We start from the raw sequence: 24,830 nt of genomic DNA, 5'->3' as shown, positions 1-24,830 counted from the left end.
GTCAATTCACTTCATCGGCCAACTTTTAGATCCCTGCCAAAAAGCCCGTTATCCTCATTCTTGCTTCAAGCGAAATTTCATCTCTCAACTGTTAAAAATTGTGACAAACAGTTTTCCTCTCAATCAATTCTCTCAATCAATTGAATAGGCAACACTTGGCATTGAATAATCTAACACCTCACCTAGGAATTGAGCCCATTCTCAAGTGAGGAGAATCACAGTTGCACAGTTTTTTCGGTAAGGGGAATCACAAATGGATTGCATTTTGCAATGAGGAACCACTGTCTCCGGCTCTTCTGTAAAAGCACCTTTCTGCATAGGGAAACCAATGGCATACATATATGCTGTCTCTAAAATGAGCCGAAAATAGTAGTTCCAGATCGCAAAATGTGCTCCAAAATACTGAGGAGCTTAACTTGTCTAATTCTTTCATCATCATCATCATTATGTTTTTGTATTTTTCATACTGATGTTACAATTTCACACGAAATTTATGTCCTTTTTCAGTGTTCACAGTCGTTAGAGACTCTATCCCGTGATGCAATTCTTGGAAATGAAACGGAACAATCGCTCCTGGAATACTATAGGCATCAGCTGAATCTGTTCTCTAATATGTGTTTGAATAGGCAATACTTGGCATTGAATAATCTAACACCTCACCTAGGAATTGAGCTCATTCTCAAGTAAGGAGAACATTTTACATGAAATCCAAACATCAACTAAGAGTCAATCATTTCCTTCCCCCTGTATCCTAACCTCCCAAACCTCTCAAAGTATAGACTCGGTCCTTTATTGGACTATATTTTGCATTTAGGCTCACAATATTTGGCTCATCCATAAAAACACTTAGGTGCATAGAGAAGCTAATAACATACATACGTTATTTCTAAACTAAGCCAGAAATTGTAGTTCCCAATCGCAAAATGTAATTTAATTGATCTATTAGCAAAGTCCCTTTTATACATGTCATTTAAATTTATATTGATCTTATCAAACCTGATTTTTAATTCATAAAGATTTCCTCAATTTCACTTGTACTCTTAAAAATTCCCTGATTTCACCCGTGAAGTAAACCAGTTCAATCAATTACCCCTTACAGTCTCAGTTAAAGTTAGCAAAATGAACAGAACTGTTCAGCGTTTTAAAATTGCAATGGATTCCTAGGTCCATTTCACCAGCCCCCCCACTTCCACAAAATAATATGAAAAATATGCCATCGTTTTGTAAGTGTTTTGTAACGTTTTGTAAGTCTAAAAAAAAATTTTGTAAGTCACTCCAAATGCTTCAAATGGATAACTTCATTTTGGGGGGGCTGGAGAAATGGTATCCCCCCCACTTCGCGATCGATAAATTCTGACAACGCCAACGTTTTGTAAGTGTTTTGTAACGTTTTGTAAGTCCAAAAGAAAATTTTGTAACTCAATTTTTAGGGGGGATACGGCTACCCAAAATTTTGGGGCCAGCCCCCCCACTTCGCGATCGATAAATTCTGACAACGCCAACGTTTTGTAAGTGTTTTGTAACGTTTTGTAAGTCCAAAAGAAAATTTTGTAACTCAATTTTTAGGGGGGATACGGCTACCCAAAATTTTGGGGCCAGCCCCCCCACTTCGCGATCGATAAATTCTGACAACGCCAACGTTTTGTAAGTGTTTTGTAACGTTTTGTAAGTCCAAAAGAAAATTTTGTAACTCAATTTTTAGGGGGGATACGGCTACCCAAAATTTTGGGGCCAGCCCCCCCACTTCGCGATCGATAAATTCTGACAACGCCAACGTTTTGTAAGTGTTTTGTAACGTTTTGTAAGTCCAAAAGAAAATTTTGTAACTCAATTTTTAGGGGGGATACGGCTACCCAAAATTTTGGGGCCAGCCCCCCCACTTCGCGATCGATAAATTCTGACAACGCCAACGTTTTGTAAGTGTTTTGTAACGTTTTGTAAGTCCAAAAGAAAATTTTGTAACTCAATTTTTAGGGGGGATACGGCTACCCAAAATTTTGGGGCCAGCCCCCCCACTTCGCGATCGATAAATTCTGACAACGCCAACGTTTTGTAAGTGTTTTGTAACGTTTTGTAAGTCCAAAAGAAAATTTTGTAACTCAATTTTTAGGGGGGATACGGCTACCCAAAATTTTGGGGCCAGCCCCCCCACTTCGCGATCGATAAATTCTGACAACGCCAACGTTTTGTAAGTGTTTTGTAACGTTTTGTAAGTCCAAAAGAAAATTTTGTAACTCAATTTTTAGGGGGATACGGCTACCCAAAATTATCAGGGTCAATCGCACCGTTCAAATATCCCGCGCAAAGACCACCGGATCTCGCCCGGATCTTTCCCGCCTCCGTGCCATGTTGCCGCAGCCTTTCAACCTTTCCGACCGTTTCAGTGGGACAGAGATAAATCGTGTTCCTACGCTGCTTAGGGTTACATTAGGTCAGGTTATAGATTTTCCTCCCCGATTTTTGTTCTCGCTGTTTTAAGAGAAGCGTATATTATTCAGCTAAAATTAAGAGGGGTCAGGTTGTTTACATTTCATGGGCACTTGAAAATCCGGTTGTTTCGCTTTAGACAGGAGATGACCAATGAACATGGTCTGCATTAAATAATTAACGGCACTTATTTTCTCTTCAAAATTTATTGTAAAAAATGATGCACACAACGAGAGGTTCGGAAAGCAACCGCTGAACGGGATACTCTTTAGTTTTTTAAGTCAAATCAGATGATGGTTCAACGGCACAAATGATGTCCTTTATATTTTTTCCCTGAAAATAATGTTAACTGTGAGCACTTATTTCTTCTTCAGTTGCTCATTTCTGGACTCCAAGTCGTGCGATTCGTTTTATACTTGAAATTTTGAAGTTGGAACGCGTTGCGTGGTGTTTCAATTTATACCGTGTATAGTGGTCTATTGTTTGACGGATCCGGGTCAGGGTTAGGTTTCCTTAAAATTTTTTGAGGGTAGGTCGGTAGCTTCCTCCCAAGAGAAGAAAACCAATATTTAAAAAATCACTTTCGTCTAGAACCTTATTTTGTTACATTTTTAGTATTATGAACTAAAACCACTCAGAGAAAACATCACTGTCATTCATAGGCGGAACCGGACACTTCAAATCGGGGATGGAAGCGGGAGGTCAGCGGAGCTTCCTTCAGAAAATTGTCGAAATTTAAAAGAATCTAATATACAGGGTGATCCAAATGGCCCTTCCACCCCCTGTAACTTTTTACCTTATAGAAGTAATGATTTGAAACTTAAAGGATGTGCCTAGGTAAAAATGAGCTACTTATCGGTCCCTTCCCCCTAGGGTTTTCAGGGGGACCCCTTCGGAAGGTGGGAGGGAGAGGGAGGGAATGGACCCCAACTTTTCGTTCAAGAGAGAAGACCATATTCGCGATACCTAGTTCGAAAGAACATAATTAAAGAAAACTTTTTACACAAATCCGAAGTCATTTCCTCAGAATGTTTCAAAATGGCGGCCTGTTAAAGTTCAAAATGGCCGAAAATTGGCACCGGTTCTTCGTCCATGAATTTGCGCGAAAATCAGCGACGGAGAGTATTTTGCCACGAGAATAACGAATTTGACGTCAGATTTTTTTCTTTTTTTTTTAAAAAAACCAAAATTTTCGAAATGGCAGCTGCATTAATTTCAAAACGGCCGTAAATTGCCAACTCGGTTTTTTGCTGATGGATTTGCTTGAAACTTGTAGCCCAGAGGTATATTGGCACGAGATTAACAAATTTGGAATTTGATTTCTTAGGGAAAACGATCAAAAAAACCATACAATATTTTCTCACGGTTAAAAGGTAACGCCTTTACATATTTATTGTATCACAAGAAGCATCTAAAAAGCACCCAATGCTTCTTATGATACGGTGAGGATGTAAAGGGGTTACCTTTTAGTTTTGAGAAATTATATCACGGTACTTTGACAGTATTCTCAGGCGGTATAATACCTCCATGACCGCTTCTCAGGTCAAACAACTACAGCCAAACCTCAGAGAAACCATTAAAAACTCGACAAGAAATTTTTTCCCACGTTTATCTTATAATTCACTTTAACAACCAAAATTTGCCTCAATACGGGCCTCGTAGGCCTCAATTAGTCATTCTAGGGGTAGACGCGAAACACAAATTGCAGTCTAAAAAAAAATTTCGAATATTTTTTCTTTCGAGAATTATGTTTTTAAGCGTTTCTGTAGAGCTATTTGTGAAGGACAGACTTTTCGGTCAATTACAGCCAATGTGGTTCGAAAAATAAAAAGCCGTCGGGCCCCGTAGACCCGGTTAGTCATCTAAGGGTTAAAGAACCGGAGTTCTCCATTCTGCGGTTTGCGAGTTTTCCAGAAATATTACTCAAGAATAAGACGACCTTCGTTCCTACATGCCTAATTTTATTTTTCACCAATGATAAACTTAAATTGGACTACATTTTGCAATTTGGAACTATAAATTCCAGCCCGGTTCAAAAACAACGTATGTGCCATTAGTTTCCCTATGTATATGAGTGTTTTTTCAGATAAGACACAATTTATAATTCCAAATTGCAAAATGCAGTCTAATTACTCCTTGAAACAGTTCGTTGCTTCCCACCGCTTTTTCTCGTGAGCTACACATAGAAGAATATTGCTCGTCAATATTTATCAGTTTTAAAGTTGAGGAGAGGGTAGGTGTCCAAACTTTTGGGGGTCATATACCCAGCAATTTCTACCTTTCAATATTTGAGCGAATCGGGATCCGTCAAACAATAGACCTCTACACACGGTATAAATTGGTTATAATTAAATATTGGTTTTCTTCTCTTGGGAGGAAGCTACCGACCTACCCTCAAAAAATTTTAAGGAAACCTAACCCTGACCCGGATCCGTCAAACAATAGACCACTATACACGGTATAAATTGAAACACCACGCAACGCGTTCCAACTTCAAAATTTCAAGTATAAAACGAATCGCACGACTTGGAGTCCAGAAATGAGCAACTGAAGAAGAAATAAGTGCTCACAGTTAACATTATTTTCAGGGAAAAAATATAAAGGACATCATTTGTGCCGTTGAACCATCATCTGATTTGACTTAAAAAACTAAAGAGTATCCCGTTCAGCGGTTGCTTTCCGAACCTCTCGTTGTGTGCATCATTTTTTACAATAAATTTTGAAGAGAAAATAAGTGCCGTTAATTATTTAATGCAGACCATGTTCATTGGTTCATCTCCTGTCTAAAGCGAAACAACCGGATTTTCAAGTGCCCATGAAATGTAAACAACCTGACCCCTCTTAATTTTAGCTGAATAATATACGCTTCTCTTAAAACAGCGAGAACAAAAATCGGGGAGGAAAATCTATAACCTGACCTAATGTAACCCTAAGCAGCGTAGGAACACGATTTATCTCTGTCCCACTGAAACGGTCGGAAAGGTTGAAAGGCTGCGGCAACATGGCACGGAGGCGGGAAAGATCCGGGCGAGATCCGGTGGTCTTTGCGCGGGATATTTGAACGGTGCGATTGACCCTGATAATTTTGGGTAGCCGTATCCCCCTAAAAATTGAGTTACAAAATTTTCTTTTGGACTTACAAAACGTTACAAAACACTTACAAAACGTTGGCGTTGTCAGAATTTATCGATCGCGAAGTGGGGGGGCTGGCCCCAAAATTTTGGGTAGCCGTATCCCCCCTAAAAATTGAGTTACAAAATTTTCTTTTGGACTTACAAAACGTTACAAAACACTTACAAAACGTTGGCGTTGTCAGAATTTATCGATCGCGAAGTGGGGGGGCTGGCCCCAAAATTTTGGGTAGCCGTATCCCCCCTAAAAATTGAGTTACAAAATTTTCTTTTGGACTTACAAAACGTTACAAAACACTTACAAAACGTTGGCGTTGTCAGAATTTATCGATCGCGAAGTGGGGGGGCTGGCCCCAAAATTTTGGGTAGCCGTATCCCCCCTAAAAATTGAGTTACAAAATTTTCTTTTGGACTTACAAAACGTTACAAAACACTTACAAAACGTTGGCGTTGTCAGAATTTATCGATCGCGAAGTGGGGGGGCTGGCCCCAAAATTTTGGGTAGCCGTATCCCCCCTAAAAATTGAGTTACAAAATTTTCTTTTGGACTTACAAAACGTTACAAAACACTTACAAAACGTTGGCGTTGTCAGAATTTATCGATCGCGAAGTGGGGGGGCTGGCCCCAAAATTTTGGGTAGCCGTATCCCCCCTAAAAATTGAGTTACAAAATTTTCTTTTGGACTTACAAAACGTTACAAAACACTTACAAAACGTTGGCGTTGTCAGAATTTATCGATCGCGAAGTGGGGGGGCTGGCCCCAAAATTTTGGGTAGCCGTATCCCCCCTAAAAATTGAGTTACAAAATTTTCTTTTGGACTTACAAAACGTTACAAAACACTTACAAAACGTTGGCGTTGTCAGAATTTATCGATCGCGAAGTGGGGGGGCTGGCCCCAAAATTTTGGGTAGCCGTATCCCCCCTAAAAATTGAGTTACAAAATTTTCTTTTGGACTTACAAAACGTTACAAAACACTTACAAAACGTTGGCGTTGTCAGAATTTATCGATCGCGAAGTGGGGGGGATACCATTTCTCCAGCCCCCCCAAAATGAAGTTATCCATTTGAAGCATTTGGAGTGACTTACAAAATTTTTTTTTAGACTTACAAAACGTTACAAAACACTTACAAAACGATGGCATATTTTTCATATTATTTTGTGGAAGTGGGGGGGCTGGTGAAATGGACCTTCATTTCCTTCCCCCTGTATCCTAACCTCCCAAACCTCTCAAAGTATAGACTCGGTCCTTTATTGGACTATATTTTGCATTTAGGCTCACAATATTTGGCTCATCCATAAAAACACTTAGGTGCATAGAGAAGCTAATAACATACATACGTTATTTCTAAACTAAGCCAGAAATTGTAGTTCCCAATCGCAAAATGTAATTTAATTGATCTATTAGCAAAGTCCCTTTTATACATGTCATTTAAATTTATATTGATCTTATCAAACCTGATTTTTAATTCATAAAGATTTCCTCAATTTCACTTGTACTCTTAAAAATTCCCTGATTTCACCCGTGAAGTAAACCAGTTCAATCAATTACCCCTTACAGTCTCAGTTAAAGTTAGCAAAATGAACAGAACTGTTCAGCGTTTTAAAATTGCAATGGATCCAATATTTTATTTGATCATTTCAAGCAAAATGAACAGAACTGTTCAGCGTTTTAAAATTGCAATGGATCCAATATTTTATTTGATCATTTCATGATACAAACAAATGTGTAAAGACTGAAGCAGTATATAATTGTCTGTGTAAACTTGTAAATTTGAAACGAATAAAAAAAATTCAGCTTACCATTAGCATAAAATGATACTGCGCTTGGAACAAAAAAAAATTCTAACGTTCACAATTTTAATAAAATTTACTACGCCTCGTTTAGTCCTTCAGTAAAAGTCTTTCAAATCTCTGGTTTTTTTCTTTCTTTCTTTTTCTATTTTAGTTCACAGCAAGTTGATTGCAGCACAAAAATGGAAAAATGGAAGTCCTTCAAAATATAAGTGTTTGAAGTTGGTGATCATATAGTTGCCTGAACACTCAAAAATTTTTGTGTTATTTACTGTTTTCAGGTGCATGTCAGACGAAAATGTTTCGTACGAATTACGAGCCTCCTTTTGTAGATTAATGCTGCACCTTCATGTTGACCGAGACCCACAAGAACCTGTTACGCCTGTCAAATACGCGCGGTTGTGGTCTGAGATTCCATCAAAAATGTCAATTAAAGAGTAAGCAACCCTCCTCTCTAACTTTTGGTGTAGGAAATTTTGCTTTTTAGAAATTGTTTCATAGAAAAAGAAGTCACGGAATATGTCACATATTTTTTCCTCTCTCAGCCTCCAAAATATTTAAGCAAACGTATGGTCTCAAACTGATGAATGTATCAATTTTTATTTTGCTCCAGGAAATTTTCATGACAAAATTTTGAAGTTTTTTCTATTTTCTTCTATATTTTCCTTCTGTCTTTGGTGCTGTAATAATCAGGCTTTATTTCTTGTTTTTCTTTCAGCTATGACAGTACTCGAATGCCAGATTTAAGTAAAGAGGCAGTCCGAGCCAAATTCAGCAACACAATAATGTTTGTCGAAGAATATCTGTGCAACGTTGTGGCTAAAATGTGGAGCTTTGCCGACCCATCACAAAATAAATTGACTTTTGAAGTTGTCAAGTTGGCAAGAGAGTTGATTTATTTTGGATTTTATAGCTTCAGTGACTTACTCAGTCTGACGAAAACTTTGCTTAGTATTCTTGATTGTGTTTCGGACGGCAACTCAGGCAAAAGCTACATTCCAACAAGCGAGATCCAATGTAAGTTCAATTATTGCTTTAATGTTTTTTTCAATGAGGTCAAATGAAATCTGCCTTTAGTGACAACTTTCATTCATCAGGAAGAATTTTTAAAATGAAATTGTTACGGGATTCTGTAATGTTCGTTTGCAACCGGCTTGAAAATTTATGCTGCAATGAATAGTATTATCCTATAAATTGAATCGCCTGTTTATACTTAAAATGATATTCTACAAACTTATATACCCCCATATATATCCTTTCCCAGTTAGCAAGATCGAGCTCCATCGCGGATTCTAGCGGTGGACGGTGCCAAAGCGGAATCGCTTATCCACATAGAGGAGCGGCAGTGTAGCTAGAGATATTCACCCGTTTGAATGTGGATACCCCTCGTCGGACTCGGAGTCCAGGCGCCGCTACTCGCGGCATCCGGAGCGGCTTTGTAGCACTGACGCAAGCGGCCCACGCGCGGCGTCACGCAGCGCGTTCCTAGCGGCAGTTCTGACTGATAATGAAATTTATTCGGGGTTTTTGTTTCTTTTACAAAACATCGGATCTTCAGGAAATAGATCTATATCTCAAGAGAATATAATTAAATTTTGAGGCTAAAAAGCTCAAAAATAAAATGTCAAAAATACCTCTGAAAGAATTTCACAATCCATGAAATTTTTTCTTGTATATTTTTCACTTTATTCCTCAGTTTTTTAGCTTCAAAATTTCAGAAATCAGGCACTCTAGAGATGTAGATGTACTTCCTGTGGATCCGATTTTTTTAAAAGTAATCCCAAAAGAAAACTTAATTTTTTTAAAAGAAAACTTATAGTAAAGACTTATACTTATAATGTACTTATATCAAAGTGTTTTCGATAGGTACACAAAATACCAAGTCAAAGTTATTAACTAAAGTTATTTTCCATATTACCTCGAAAATCTATTTTTCTAGGAGACAAATTGCCTCTTGGATGAATTCGATATGTCGCTAATAAAACTTTTTATATTGAAATACTAATTATATGTGATTGCAGGAACGTTAACAGAAATTTTCATAATTATTTCCCCTATGGCTAACTAGATTTATTCTCAACAATGTAACAAAGGAGAACATTTAAAGTCAAGAAAAAAAGAAGAAAAGAAAAAAACTCAGATGTATACCAACAAAGATATTTTATTACCATTATATCATTCCAAATAGACTCGTTTCTAAATTTAAGATGTACATTGATGATGTACAAGATGATCTTTTCTCTAGGGCAAACTAGAGATTTAAGAGAAAATTTTATTACCTAGTTCAGTTTTTCCATTAATTAAAAAAGTTGATGTATGGAACACATTGCACAAGTAATAAGCATAATTTGTATGAAAATAAGAAATTCTGGAGACTAGCCATATCTTAAAACATTGGTTTTGATAACTTATTATTCTTCTACAACCCTGTTGATAAGAGTCTCCTCTCGGAATCGGCAATATTAAGTAGATGTAAGAATTATTATCGATAAAATTGGAAAGCTGACGAAAGAACAGTATTAATGACTTTAGCCGTATTTGATGGAGCCTCAACATACGTCCAGAATAGGATGCTGCAAATACTTTCTATCAAATCTCATCGAAGCTGACAATGAATCTTCACCACTTTCTCAAGGAAAATATAACTTTTGCCACTTTATCATCAGATGTCGTTCCAAGGGTATATCCTTCATTCCTCACAAAAACATTGAAAGACATTCAACTCCATATATTGTTGAAAATCCTGACATTGAAGGATGCATGTCATTGAAAATCCTAAAACATGTCGTTAGGAATTCTAGGATGATGAATGACATTAAACGGCGCATGTCATTGGTCATCCTACGATTATGGATGACACATGTCATTGAAAATCCTAGGATAATCAATGACACTGAAAGACACATGTAGCTGGTAGCACAAAGGGAGCATGTTTACCATAGAGAACCCTGCAAAGATGAATGAAGTTTGATGTAGAAAATGTATACTAAGGTATTGATTGATGCGCCACATCTAGTCCGAATAACGCTTACTCCAGTAACTCTTCATTAGTCACCGGTGTAAAGTATCGTGAGATTTTGACTGCGAGACCCTCAGTTTTGGGGGGATGGAGTTACACAATGTCTATAATTTAAGCTTATTAAGTTATAATGATAAATCATGACATTCAGATCCACTTAAATGATGCCGACAAATACAGCTAGATCACTAAAAAGTATGACAGAAAATATTCAAGGCTTTGAACTACATAAAATCAAAATTTTCAGGTAATATACAGCACAAATATGTAACTCAAACTTGAGAGGGCATCAAACTTGCTGAGATGATGTTTCATGATGAGCATCAAAAGAAACTGCTTTCTACAGTTTATCAAAGTCCTTCTGTGTTGAAAGAGTATGCGTTAAGAAATTATATAAAAAAAGACTCACCAAATATAAAGTTCTTCTTTAAAACTTAAATTCAGAACACTTTGGTTTGACCTACTGATTCAGATATTTAGGCATTTCCAACACTGAACTTAAGTACACTTTTCTTCTTCGTTTGAAAAAATTAATATCTGGACAAATCAAACTTTGAAAGTCACTTTTTATGATTATTTAAGTTGCCTACACTAAATCTTCCTTGATATCAATGTTGTTTGAAGCACTAAATGATGAATTTTGAGGTGATTTGATTTTGCTGCTAACTCTCTACCAATGATTGCTCAGATACAGGATGGGCAATCAGATCATAGAATATTAGCCGCTTGGAAATTCCAGAATACTTGGAAATAAATCTGAGTGCAGATGCTCGTCTGGAGTGAGGCCACTGAAAAATAGATGAAGAAAATGACATTACACATTAGCTTCACACCTAATAAACCCAACTTATGTTTAGTTCTTATACATTTACTCTGTAAAAAGAATCAGCGATTGTTATCATTTAAATATTGAATACTTCAGAACTAACGCATAAAAGTTCTGTGAAAATCACCATTTCATTTCCGTTGACTTCTGAGAGACTCCGCAACCCCTTGAGGTATGTTATTGTGAACAAATACTCCACACCTAACAAGGAGCACCCAGCAGGTGAAACCAAAATCAATTACTCATTGAGTTCAGCTTATCTCATCCGAGATAGGTTACAATGGACAAGGACAATTCCAACCCTGAGCACAGATGAAAGTACTTAGCGGAGAAGAAGTGAGATGCAGTCTGAAACTCATTGATTAAGTATATACGTCGACAACTCATAAGCAAGCTCACTGCTCGAGTGCTTACACGAGTCTACAAGATATAAGCCAGTGGTACCTTGCATTAGCCAAGTAAGATTCGAATAGACTACAATCACGAGAATTTTGGCTTATTAAGCTGAATTGTGTTCTTGCCGAATTAGTAATTCAACGTCTGGAGGACAACTGAGGATCAGCTGTCCTGCACTTTCGCAAGGAAATATGTTGAATTCAAACAAACAGAGCATGGTACAAAGTGGTAGGGAGGTTAGCTCTGAAAAGGAAAACTAACTTTCGTCCCTCAGCGAAATAACTAACTAAGAGATAAATACTTCGGCTTTGTTTCTTGCACGAGCGGCAGAATTAAACACCGGTAAAGAAAATGAAAACGCAATAAAAACATGGGGAAAATACTTACTTTAACAAGTGGACTTTACAATCAATTCCATAAGCGCTCACGACTCAAATCACAACAACTTGCCTGTTGAAGGACGCGCCGGACGCGCGGCGCGCGCATCCAGACTCCTGCATTTCTCCGCAACTCCAAACGCACTACACACGCGGCTAGATGCGCTCGCCTGGACTCGTACCCGACTCATTTTCGTTCAACCGCTAGAGACGGTGGATGAACACCGTCAGAAGCGCGCTTATCAACTCAGTCTCCAATCTGCCGCTAGAGACTGTGGACGGAGACTGTAAGGAGCGCGCTTAGCAATGCCATCTTCAATCTACTGCTACATTTTGTGGATAACGCGAGTATTGGAGCGAGCTCCTGTACGGGCTAATGGATCCAAATGACGGAGCTCAATCTTGCTAACTGGGTTATAATGATTTGATTCATTCAATAGTTTGTTTGGTGGGCGTATCAATTTTCAATGTTTAAGATCTACTATTGTGTAGTTGTATGGCATCATTTTTTTTACATTTTAATATTCAAAGGCAGGAATCTAATGAATAGAAAATTTTGGGTCAACCTAGGGGCTTGTATAATTTCTAAAGCTCCTCTGTTATATTTTTTTGAAAGATGAATCCCAGCTGAAAACCTTACCATGAAGTCAGGGTATGCTGAAGTAATGATCAATTTTCTACCCATGCTTATTTGTCACCTTTTCAAAATCTTCAAATCAAATTTATCGGCAAAAAATTACAGGCTGGAAAGCTGTCTCATGGATCATGAGAGAAGTTAGTAAAACAAATTTTTCTGCACTCTAAGTATGTGTATTTGCTCAGCTTTTTGCATTTAAATGGAATGTTTATCTCTCCCGTAGCTGAAGGTGGAGTTCTTCGGAGTATTGGTGATATGGGTGTCGTTGTGACAGGATTAACCTTAGGAACTAGCGGAATTCGTAGAGCATCAGCTGAGCCAGCTGTTCCGTGCACACCAACCACAACCGCTCTTAAGAAAGAAGCTTATCCTTTCGTGATGGATACTAAACTGAAAATCATAGAAATTTTACAAGTAAGATCTTTAATTGACTTTTTTAGTCAAATGAAGTCAACTTATTTAGTCAACCCATGCAAATTTTTCTCAATTTCTTACAAATGCATGTACTGAAAATAATGTATATTATTTGTTCAGTTCCGAAAAGTTCTGAAGTGTTTTATTGTTATAGGTTAATGGACCACTAGACAAGGTACGAATTTAAGCATTCTGATACATGTATCTTGATCAGAACTTCACGTAGAACACGATTCGCGCAACGAAAATTATTGAAACCAACTCCTAACGAAGCTATTAACATTTTTATTTCACATTAGTTACGAGGAATTTGAACTGCCCGCTCACTAGAAACTCAAGCTCTACGTGAGTCAAATCGCGTACTACAACGGTTTCAGCAATCTTCTCAATCGAGCAATGTTCATTTCCCACGTGTGTTGTTCAAACTATAAGTAATTTGCTATAGCTGAGCGAAGTATAAGATTGAGGTCGCCAGATTTTTTTATCGCAGAGACGTTCATGATAACGTTTAGCGCGCGATGAGAATCACGTAGAGCATTGAGTTTTCATGAGCGGTGGTTTGAATTCACGCACCAAGAATCATCATATCTTTGGAAGGAGTTGATTTCGGTAATATTTGTTGTGCACATCGTGTTTTACGTGAAATTTTGGTGAAGAAATATGTATCAGAATGCAGAAATTCGTACCTTGTCTATTGGTTCATTATGTGCTTTTTGTCAGTGAGGAGATAAGACCTCAGCACTTCGGCTGTAGCTCTGCCCCTTGGGCTCCATGCAAGTCGTCCCTACTTGGTATCTATATCAGCAAGGAGCAGTTTTGGAACTCCTTGGCTTTGATTTCCCCGCAAAGTGGTGTGGACCCAGCACCATTTCTCCACCTTGTCAGCAAGGAGTTTGATACTGTTCAATTCAATAACTTAAAACTTAACCATGATGTAGTCAAAGCCAAGCTTTAGCAAGAAATCCGTTCAACGGAAACTTAGCTAAATGGAACATTGTTAGCAATAAGTACAAATAAATTCTGGAAAGTTAGATCTGGTAAAATCTGATCTGCTTGAGATTCTTTGAGGCATCATGCAAGGTTTTGTGGTTGGCTCTTTAATTTTTTTGCTGTTCATAAATGACGTTACTAATTTTTATAACATCAAATGAAGAGCAACCATAATCAATTTATTTGTCAGGCGTTTCCACTTTGAAGATGATGTAGGCTTAATAATGAGTAAGAAGAATATAATCATTGCCAAAGAATTTCTTATCATAAGAACCTTTTCAATGTTTAATGGACCCTTTTTCCAGAAAATTTGTTTGAAATTCCTCACACTCCATCAACTGTTAAATAATCTTTCATATTATACAACTCTTTCTAAATGATTTATTCATTGGAATTTCAACGTTTTCTCTGTTTTCAGTTTATCTTAGATGTACGGTTAGATTATCGTATTAGTTGTTTGCTATCAATATTTAAAAGGGAATTTGACCAAGCAGGCCGAACTAATACAACCTCTGACACCCTCAATATAAACCAAAAAGCAATCGATCTTGAACTGATAGGTACGCAAGCAGAAGGCATTTTTGGAAATAGGTGAGTATTCTGCACCCATATTTTTTCCTCCTATATCTCTCCAGGTACATATTTTCGTCTATCAGATTTTGCAATTCTCTTACAGCTTTCCAATAAGCTGAGTTGAGATACATCGAGTTCTCATAATTTAACCACAATTTTCATGAACTGGCAAAAATGATTCCCCTTCAAATCATTTGTTGTCACCTCTTAGATTCTGTAGAAAAATCTTTTAACAATATTCAATAGATGCATTCAGTTGAAAAATAGTCAAGTGTTTCAAATTTAAAAGTAGGTAGATTTACAAAACCTTGTAGTGTACACTTTGTCTATTGTTGAGATCATCATTGATGAAGGGCAGATAATTATTTTGTATCCTGATGTGACTTTATATATCGACGTGAAACTCCCAAATCATGTAACTCATTCGTGGTGTTTTTTAAAGGAGAATTAACATCATACCTTGAAGTTTTTTCAGAATTTGCTTTGCACAGAGAAGAAAATCAGGTCAGGTACGAAGAGGTTTTTAAGAATTGACGTTGAGTAGTCCTTTATTTACAAAATAAAGTATGACAAGAAATCTGTGAAGTCACAAACCGAGATACATGATTTAAGAGTTTCACTGTCTGTATTCTTTATACTTCCTAGTACTCAAAAAATATATATGTAGTAAAATCCCTTTCGTTAAGAATAAAATTGTTAAAATTTAATAAACCCAAAGATTTCCTTACTTAATTTTTGTCCCAGACGACTTGTCGGAGGGCAGACCCTTTGAAACGTCGTCCGAGACAAACACAAAGTAAGGAAAGTTTTGAGTCTTATAAATTCTAGCTATTTTATTCCTAATTTAAGTGTACTCTTCTTGTTTTTTAGCCGTATTTTCATCATCATCCCTTTCATTATTCCTGAAAATTTTCCATTTCCACTGATTGAAATAGCTTTTTAAATGTTTCTGTCACTCAACAGGTTTTTGTAAGTAAATTTGAGAGGAAATGAATTTATTCAAGCCCCCCTCTCACCTAAATTTCAGCTGCTTTACACGGTTTTGCTTGTTTCTTGTAGGGAAGAGTGTGTCGCGCTGGATCTCGATGGCTACGGAGGTCGAACCTTCCTGCGGGTCTTGCTTCATTTAACGATGCACGACTACCCTCCTCTTGTTTCAGGAGCTCTGCATCTCCTCTTCCGCCATTTCAGTCAACGGCAGGAAGTTTTGCAAGCTTTCAAGCAAGTATGTAGTGCTTTGTTGTTGCGTCTAGTTGTGTTGCTTCAATTGCAAATTGAATTTTTGCTTTATGTAGCAATTTTGGCTTTACGCATTTCTGGAACATTACTTCAGTTCCTGAATCTGTATGCTTGAAGTGTTTTGTCGGTCCATCTCGTAAATTTCACTCCAAAATCCATCTGCTGGAAATTTGTGAAAATAATCTTAGCGTTATTTTTTTCTTTCCTCTTTTATGTATTCTAAAATACAGAGCGAAAGGACTTAGTCCCCTCCAATATTTAGTCTTCTCTTAAGTTGAAGAACAGCTTTCATTATCTAATCAAACCATGCATAAATTCCCTTTACATAAGCCTTTGCTGCCAAGAAGTTCACCTATGTTTTTACGATAAATGAAAACATGTCAGATGAGGTATACTAAGTGAACTCGAAGATAAACTCAAGTTATTAATCAACCTTTTTACTTTGTTAAGCTTTCAAGAAAAATATCACTAATGATTCTTAATAGGTCGTCAAGAAGCACAATGCAAAAAAAATGCATTGATACATTTATTCTCAATTAAATATTCATTACCCATGCAATTGACAAAATATTCTGCAAAAAGTGTGCCATTGTCTCAATGTCACTATATGACCGAGATATTTACATATTGATGTATGCTTGTTTCCTAAGGCATAATTTGCTTTAAACTGATTGCCGTAGATTTTTCTAAACCCTAAGCCCTCAGCCTATTCTGCCTTATCTTTGAATCGCAAAGCTTGTGTTTTTACTTTATTTTACAGAATCGATAATCTCTCTCTCAGCGTAATTGTAAGTAGAGGCTTTGCAAATGCAACAGTTCTTTCTGTGAAAATTTCCATGAGCAGTTTTATTTTTTTTTGCTGATCTGTTTGCTTTGTTCAGTCGCTAATATCAATTATAATTTTCAATGGAGAAACAAAGAACAAATTAAACTTTTCGTTTGTTTTTGAAGGTACAACTACTGGTCTCGGATAGCGATGTGGAATCCTACAAACAAATCAAAGCTGATTTAGATGTTTTGAGACAGTCGGTGGAGAAATCTGAGTTGTGGGTTTATAAGTCGCGAACCGTGGATGATCATGCTAAAAAACGGAGCAAGCGGGATGACGATGAAGAGGCAGTCAGGGATACGAAGCCTGTCGTGAAGGAACCTTCTCTAAGCAAACAAAATTCAGCGGTGGACATGGATGTTGGACCACCGCTCCATCCAGATCAGGCTGAAGAGTACAAAAAAATACAACAGGTGAATCTCCATACAACCTTTCAAGAAAGCAACCTCTTCAAATACGTCGTTTTCTACATGAAAGAATGTATTTACATTTCAATGTTGCCTAATTTCACCAGGCAAATTGCAATCTTGGGACAATCTTGGGCATTTCTAACTGAAAATCTCCTCGATTTTTCTGCTGGTGTCATGCAAAAATCAGAAGAATTTTGAACAAAAATTGACAGATACATACGCGTGAAAACTGAAATTGGTTTAGTCAATTCTGCAACCTTGGAACGAAGTTAAGTTCCTTCATCGGAAAACAACGAAAAACAACAAACCAAAGTGATGGTTGGTTAGTTTAAATAGTAAAAAGTGAATATAATCGAGAAGACAACTCATTTTAACAGTCTCCTTTTGCGATATGTAATAGAATGAACGCCAATGATGTGTACGCCACAAAAATGTGCATCTTATAATTGAATCTTAATAATTTAATCTTCATTTTGATCCATACAATTGGACGTCTTTATGCTAAAGGAACTATGTTACACGCAAACTTTATGCACATAGTTCCTAAAACGAACTAAAAGCTAAAAGGAACTATGTGCCTAAGGTTTGCGTGTAACATAGTTCCTTTTAGCATAAAGACGTCCAATTAATATCTGCAAGCAACTAACTTGTTTTTTATAGTCGCCCTGAAAAAGTAAACCACCAAAAGAAAGCAAAAACAACAGATCAAGTCAAGATCATAACTAGTTTAGGTATCTAAGAAATGAGGGTGGATGGTCCACGATTACTGTTTCGCACAACTTTTTAGTTAATTCATAATTATCTGAGACAAATATAATGTCTACAAGTTGCCAAAAAACGTGTATAAAATAGTTCTAGGTAGCAAAAGTTGAAATGATGATCAGCTGCAACTGGACTACTTTTTGCCCTAAGGAACTACTATTTCTGAAGCATTCTTGGAACAGCAGATGTGCCGTTCGTTTCCGTATTCAAAGGTGCTTTTATGGATGCGCCAGAAATAGTACCCCCATACTGCAAAATGAAGTTCAATTCATAATCAGTGTAACAAGCTCTTGAGGTAAGAGGAACAATGAAAAATTTAGGGAACGTTATGCCATGCCAGAAAGTTAAGAACATTTTCTATCAAAATTGTCTGTCTCTTTACAACATGTTCAAAAATCCTGCATTTTTTTCTGTATCAAGGAAATTATTTCATATTGTGTTTCCCTTGAATAGCATCTTAAATCGGAGGACTTCACAATTAAGGTTAATTTGTCAGGCTGAATTTGAACGGTGAATTTTTTTATTCATATTTACTGTCTCATTATGAAATGAGAGGTATCACAGGATCTTTTATTTATTGGTCTTCCAATTCTCTTTCAGATCTTAATTCGAATGATCAAATTATGCACTGCTCCTGCGGCTGCTGGCTCTCCAGTGAAGCCGCGCAAGCACGAGCAACGCTTACTTAGAAACGTAGGTGTACATACAATAGTTTTGGATTTACTTCAAGTTCCGTACGATCAAAAAGAAGACATTCGGATGAATGAATTGATGCGCCTTGCTCACCAGTTCCTCCAGAATTTTTGTCTTGGCAATCAGCAGAATCAAGTCCTCCTTCACAAACACTTGGATTTGTTCTTGAATCCTGAGGTGAGTCAATTTATTTTGCATTTTCATCAAAAAAATGTTTAGACTGTGGTAGTTTTTGATGTACAAAAGATTGGAACTCTGGGGCTGTCTCGTGATGGGTCAAAGTGTCATAACATGATTTTAGCAACAGAATATTTCTTTATTTATACCATTTATACCAATATTAAATTATCAAATCGATATAGCTTCAAGCCACAAAATGGACAGCTTAGGAATAAACAAATAGTTCAAATACCACTCATAGTCAAGCCTTCTCCTTTTTCATTGATTGTTATTTCAACTTGAACGTCGTGTACTTGATTAAGCAAGTGATTGCATTTCTTTGTTTCTTCCTCTTGTCCTTATCTCCTTGATCGTGTTGAAAAATTTAGACTAAATCCAGACTTGGTCTGAATTTCTCAACATGTCCAAAGAGATTGGGACATCCATCATCCGATATCTTCTCTTTACAGATCCAAGAGGCCCAGACAGTTTGCAGCATATTCCAAGATAACTCAACACTCTGCAATGAGGTTAATGAAAAAGTGATCCAACATTTTGTTCATTGCATCGAAACGCACGGAAAGCATGTCCAGTACCTCAAATTCTTCCAGACAATTGTTAAAGCAGAAAATCAGTTCATCCGCAGGTGTCAGGACATGGTCATGCAGGAGGTAAGGCTGTTTTACTGATTGTATGCAGAAGAGTGTCGTTTCTCAAAGTCGTGGCCCTATTTGATTTGCGGTGAAAGTTTTATTTTAATCTCTTAACGTAAACTTCCGCTGAGTTAAAGAAATTTTCCTGGGAAAGTCATGGTCAAATGGGAATCGCTGTTTTTCATGCTCACAGATCCCATAACTTTAAAGATGGACACATTAATTACACATCAATGGGTTAGCTTAGATAGCTCTCCCTTCACTTAACGATATTTTAGACTTCCCATCATACGAAAACCAACGAAAATAATTCCTTGCAAATTTCCCTGATCGTGATCATTCTACTAGATCTAAAAAACTAGCTGGGAGAATTTCAAGCAAGGAAGTTAGTTAGTTTCCTTCTGAGTAAATAAATAAGAAGCGGGAATCAAGGAGCACCAGAACTGCAACTTGTAATTTTTGAGTTTAGCAATTAATATAAGCTATCGATATAAATCTTGAGTTTTACAGGGATCTTTTTTTTCTCTCTCTTTCTTACTCAGTTTCATTGTTTTTTTGTAAATCCCTTTTTGATTTAACTCATGAGCTTTGAAACTATCGTACATTTTTTTCTTCTTATAAATTTTCTGTACTCATAGTCACCAAACTCTTTTTTGAACTCAATTTAGCGTCTGAACTTTCAAATCGTAAATTATTTGAGCAATAAGTAGAGGTCATATAGATATCAAAAGTAGTTTTGCTCATGAAATCACAACACAAAAAACTTAAAGTTCTGAGGGCAAAAGCAGATCTTAAAAATTAGGTTAATTGCCCCTAGAGCTCAAAGATTCTGTGAGATTTACCCTAACTATATGCAAATACAAAGAAACTGTGAGCACTATATATGTAAGTAGTAAGCAACAACATTAATTTAAAGTTGTGCAGAAACTACATCATCCAAATAGTCTGACTACAAGAAATATATATTTGTTTATGCAATTATTTTTGGTGCGAAAAAGTTGTATTTCTCACGGAAGAAAGTATTTTGTTTAAAACGTAATGGTTATTTTTAATAAAAATGAGAAGAAGCTTGAAGTTGTCTGCTCTCCTAATAATTCTCTGAAAGATGCAAGCAATTTTGATGTTAAAAAAAATGAATGTAATATTGAACTTTGATTCTGATATTTAGTTATGATCCTATCATAAAAAGAGACAGAAGACGGCACCCGATGCGGAAAAGAAGTGAATGAGTGAGGTTTAGTTTCTTTTAACGTTTCAGAAGAAAAGAGGACTACCTAAAAAAAGTTTTAAGAAATCGCTGGAACTAAAGTAAAAATCAACGAAAGGTTTCATTGCAATAAAAATAAAATAAAATAAAAATAGGTTCAGTAAAATTTGAGAACATTTGAAGTTGTAGCCAAGAAAGCTATGATTCTCTCTCTGAGCTGTCCCACATTAACTGTTGATAATCTTCCTTATCTTATGACATAGTTTTCAAGTTCAAGAAAATTTTATATCCATCTTCTCTAACTTTACGAAAAAACGAAGAGTGATGGTGTTTTGAGGCTAATTGCATCAGTTGTGCTGTACGTAATTCTAGAAAAAATTCTTATTAATGTGTATTTTGTAACTTTTGACTCCTTGCTGGCGAGTAAACTTATTGCATGTGTTTAGAAGGTGATGTCTGTAACTAATTTTTGGTTTCTTTTTAAGTTTTGAATTGATCTAAAATTGCTAGAAGAAAGTGTCAGACATGCCGTCGAGTTGTAATTTTGTGTGAACTTTAAACTGAAAAAAACATGCGTGGTGTGCTCTACCGTGTGCATATTCCTGAATTATTGCATTTTTCTTTCAAAAGTTTTCTATCGCAGAGCATCTGATACCATGCAAAATTTCGTGGAACGTACAAGGTAGTTAATTTAACTGGCTTGTCAATTGTCAGAATTTTTAAAAAATCTGTCTCAGTTAGGGGTGTTCTATCCGTTTTCTGTTAGCTATCAAAATTGCTTGGTTTAAAAATAGTATCGGTAAAAAGACCCTTATTGATTGTTGTCGGAGTTTTCAGAGCCGGCAAAAATGAGGTGTTGCCACGAATGTCAGATATATGGGGCAAGTAGCCCAGTGGCCAGACGCAGGTGGCCGGTGACTTAGAGCTTGTGCAGTTCTGATAGCATCAGCAAACAACAGCGGTCTTATGAGAGTGTATCGGTAGTTGGAAACAAGCAAGATTGATTGCTTACCAACAAGAATTCGTTTGAACACCTCTATCTTGGTTGAAACCTGTAGATTTTACTTCAACGGCAGCTTGTCTGACAATTTTCTTCAGTTGAAGCTGAACTCATTTGTCCCAAATCCTTCCAGGCTCAGAGTAAACATATTGTGAAATACTCAGCATAAATTTACTACTGATTGTAATTAGGAACTCCTATCTCTGGATCACCCATGAAAGTGCCTGTCTGTCTCGGGAAACTGATGACGCATAGGCTGTTTCTAATATGAGCTGGAAATAATAGTTTGTAATTGCAAAATATGGTCCAAACGGAAGTTAGTCAAAGGATATGAGATGGGTGAGATTGGCTCCAAGCTTTTTTTTTGTAGCTCTGAGTTTGTGCATTTTTTAATTTTCGTCTTGTCATTGTTGTTTTTGTGACTTTTTCGGCTGTAGCTAGTAAATGCTGGTGAGGATGTATTGATCTTCTACAATGATAAATCATCCTTCAGCCAGTTCATCTCAATGATGCGCTCTGAAAGGCACAGAATGGATGAAAGTAGTGCTTTAAGGTTTGTTTAAACTCATACTTCTCTCCAATTTTTCTTTGTGTATTCTTTGGTCTATTGTAGTGCCGTTGTAGAAATTCCTTGGAAAGAGAGGCTTGTAAAACAGTGTGTGCTTTTTGAGTGTAGGATTACGTTTCGAGTTGATAGCTACAGGGTTCCTGGGGGTCGGTAAAACCTAACAAGTCAGTGCCCGTGAGTGCTGTGATAGCCTAGAAACTTCAGCTGCCACCATTCGAGGCAGTGCTTAAACAACTTCTGAGTGCCTTTTTCCTAATTTGAAACCTCTGGAAGTAGAGATTTCGCCGATAAGCAAAAGTCAGCGTAATTAAGAAAGAAAAGAAGCAATTTTTTTTAATAGAAAGTGAAGGAATCTTCAGGGAGTGTCGGAATATGAAAAAAATATGGAAACCCTGTAGCTATTATTTAACTTTCATCTGTGACCGTGCACTTCAGATGTACTCTGTTTTATGCGCATTTCTTCTGTGAAGATTCTCAACTTGGTCTTTTTTTTTACAAAGGGATTAAATGTTATCTCTTTTTTCGTAAGTTCTGTTATTTTACAGGCTTCTAGTTGGTTGAGGAGCAACATGCTGTTGGACCAAATCACTTGCTTCTTTTTCTTTCTAATTTTTACGTAACTTTGACTCTGAAGTTTATCCCAAGTACCTCTACTCATCACAAGTAAATTATTTAATATTACAAAAATAGATATCCGTCATTATTCTAAAAAAAAAAAAATTGTTTGTCTCAAGCAAAACCTGTGTAAGTATGCATACTTACCTTGAAATCCTAAAAAAATCACCACTGCCCAATGAAACGTTTAGTTTTAGTGGTTTTGTGTGTTATCATCCCATGTACTTGTTTTAGTTTGAAGTCCATTATTATGTTTTGTTTTTAATCCAGGTATCACATAGAATTAGTAAAATTGCTGTCCTGTTGTACTATGGGGAAAAACGTCTACACAGAAATCAAGTGTCACAGCTTGCTGCCGCTGGATGATATTGTTACAATGGTCTCGCATCCTGATTGTATACCGGAGGTACGTTCAAACCTGTTGTGTATCCAACAAAAGTCAGTGATCTTACAACATAAGATCTTGGAACACTCAATATTTATGACTCAATGTTTCTTAACTCGCCAGAATCAATCAAATTCCTAATTTAATCTCACATGTTGCATATCGATGGCCTAAGTCAAAACCACGTTTCTCCTTCTTCAACACACACATATTTACATATATACACATATTTACTATCATACTTCATTTTTGTTCGAAAAACTATTAAGCGTAATTACTTGAAAATTTCCTTTATTTTTCTATTCTGTCATCAGATTATTTTGTTTACATTTTAAGCTGAAGAGCTGGCTTGTTTCTCTTTAGAAAAATAAAATAGGAGCAAAAATTTTAAAAAACTGCAAGGGAGGTGTGTGGTTTTGCAGTTTGGGCATCGATACAGTACCTTTTAATAAGCAGGAAAAACCTTGAAGAATTTGGAATTATTAGAGATATTTCTGTGATAACTTCACATCACGTATATGATTCATGTTTCATTTGATCAATTTGAAGTTTTTATGTCAATATTTGGCTAAGGGGATGATTTCCAAACCTCCTTTTGCATGAATATTTTTTGTAAAATTTTCCAGAGGAACCGTATAGCATCAAGTTTTAAATAATATCTTGTATGGTGGCTCATTTTGTGTGTGACATGAGAAATTTAATGTGGATTTTCAATTTTCACCGCATTTTACATCTCAAGTGCCCTGTGACTAACGCTGCTGTAAAATTTTCTGATAGATGTTTTAATTGTGAAATCATTTTATGCCTTTATCCAAATTTCTGACGTACAATTATAATTTCAGGTCAAAGAAGCATACATCAATTTTCTGAATCACTGTTACATTGACACAGAAGTAGAAATGAAGGAGATATATGCTTCAAACCATATGTGGACGTTGTTTGAGAAAAGTTTTCTTCCTGATCTATCTGCCGTCACTCAGCCAATGGAAACTAGAGACACAGTTCTCGATACTTACGTAACAAATAGCGTTATGACCATCATTAATACTTTCTTCAACAGTCCATTCTCAGATCAAAGTACAACTGTTCAGGTAATTTTTTCGTGTATGACTGTCTACAGGAAATTGAGAACTTCAACGCCAAAAAACTCCATTTGAGGCGTTAAACTCTTGTATGGGAGTGTTTTGCTCTTAAGAACATGTTGGTGTAAAAAATACCCAAAAATGCACCACCAAATACTTGTAACCTAATGCAGAGGTTTATTTAAAAAAAGCACCTAACTTAAAAAGGTATCACCACATATGAAGAAAAAAAAAAAAAAAACCCTGAGAAGTGGCCTGAAACCTGTATGTAACAAGATGGAGAAATGGTGCTGGGTCCACACCATTTCGTGGGGAAAACAAAGCCAAGAAGTCCCAAAAATTAAAATTAGAGTCAAAAATAATTTTTTGAACTCTAATGCGCACCAGTACGAAACTGAGGAGGGAGAGTGTTCAGCTCAGGCAGTTTGCAATGGAATATTAAGTTGGAGTCACGTCGAGAGATCTATACCGGTTTGGGCCTTTTTAGACCTCATCAGTAGATCACACTCGGCAGTGGACCCATCTTAGCAGTGCTCTTAGAATCTATGAGCACTGCTACAGTAGGTTCCACTGCCGAGTGTGATCTACTGATGAGGTCTAAAAAGGCCCAAACCGGTATAGATCTCTCGACGTGACTCCAACTT

The 24,830-nt window shown here is 36.7% G+C and overlaps 1 protein-coding gene and 1 long non-coding RNA gene across 4 annotated transcripts in view; one reads left to right on the top strand and one right to left on the bottom strand.

Annotated features, from left to right (window-relative positions):
* Itpr (Inositol 1,4,5,-trisphosphate receptor) overlaps positions 1–24,830 on the top strand; it is a 69,870-nt gene that overhangs the window by 27,393 nt on the left and 17,647 nt on the right. For all 3 annotated transcript variants that reach the window (XM_072305611.1, XM_019043691.2, XM_019043693.2), the window contains exons 15-26: positions 508–683; positions 7,634–7,789; positions 8,071–8,369; positions 12,831–13,021; positions 14,430–14,602; positions 15,644–15,809; positions 16,775–17,065; positions 18,425–18,694; positions 19,147–19,347; positions 21,974–22,089; positions 22,990–23,125; positions 23,947–24,195. In XM_072305611.1, coding sequence (XP_072161712.1) covers positions 508–683; positions 7,634–7,789; positions 8,071–8,369; positions 12,831–13,021; positions 14,430–14,602; positions 15,644–15,809; positions 16,775–17,065; positions 18,425–18,694; positions 19,147–19,347; positions 21,974–22,089; positions 22,990–23,125; positions 23,947–24,195 — 2,424 coding nt within the window. The remainder of the gene's footprint in view (positions 1–507; positions 684–7,633; positions 7,790–8,070; positions 8,370–12,830; positions 13,022–14,429; positions 14,603–15,643; positions 15,810–16,774; positions 17,066–18,424; positions 18,695–19,146; positions 19,348–21,973; positions 22,090–22,989; positions 23,126–23,946; positions 24,196–24,830) is intronic.
* LOC140225730 (uncharacterized) lies at positions 9,496–12,390 on the bottom strand. The gene is made up of 2 exons (XR_011900712.1): positions 11,981–12,390; positions 9,496–11,159 (listed from the first exon to the last, which is right to left on the bottom strand). It is a non-coding gene; the product is annotated as an uncharacterized lncRNA (long non-coding RNA).

The sequence above is a fragment of the Bemisia tabaci genome, chromosome 10, assembly GCF_918797505.1.
Source record: "Bemisia tabaci chromosome 10, PGI_BMITA_v3".
In the NCBI taxonomy this organism is placed as follows: Eukaryota; Metazoa; Arthropoda; class Insecta; order Hemiptera; family Aleyrodidae; genus Bemisia; species Bemisia tabaci.
Note: the sequence above shows the minus strand (reverse complement) of the source record. Positions and strands in the feature narration are given on the sequence as shown.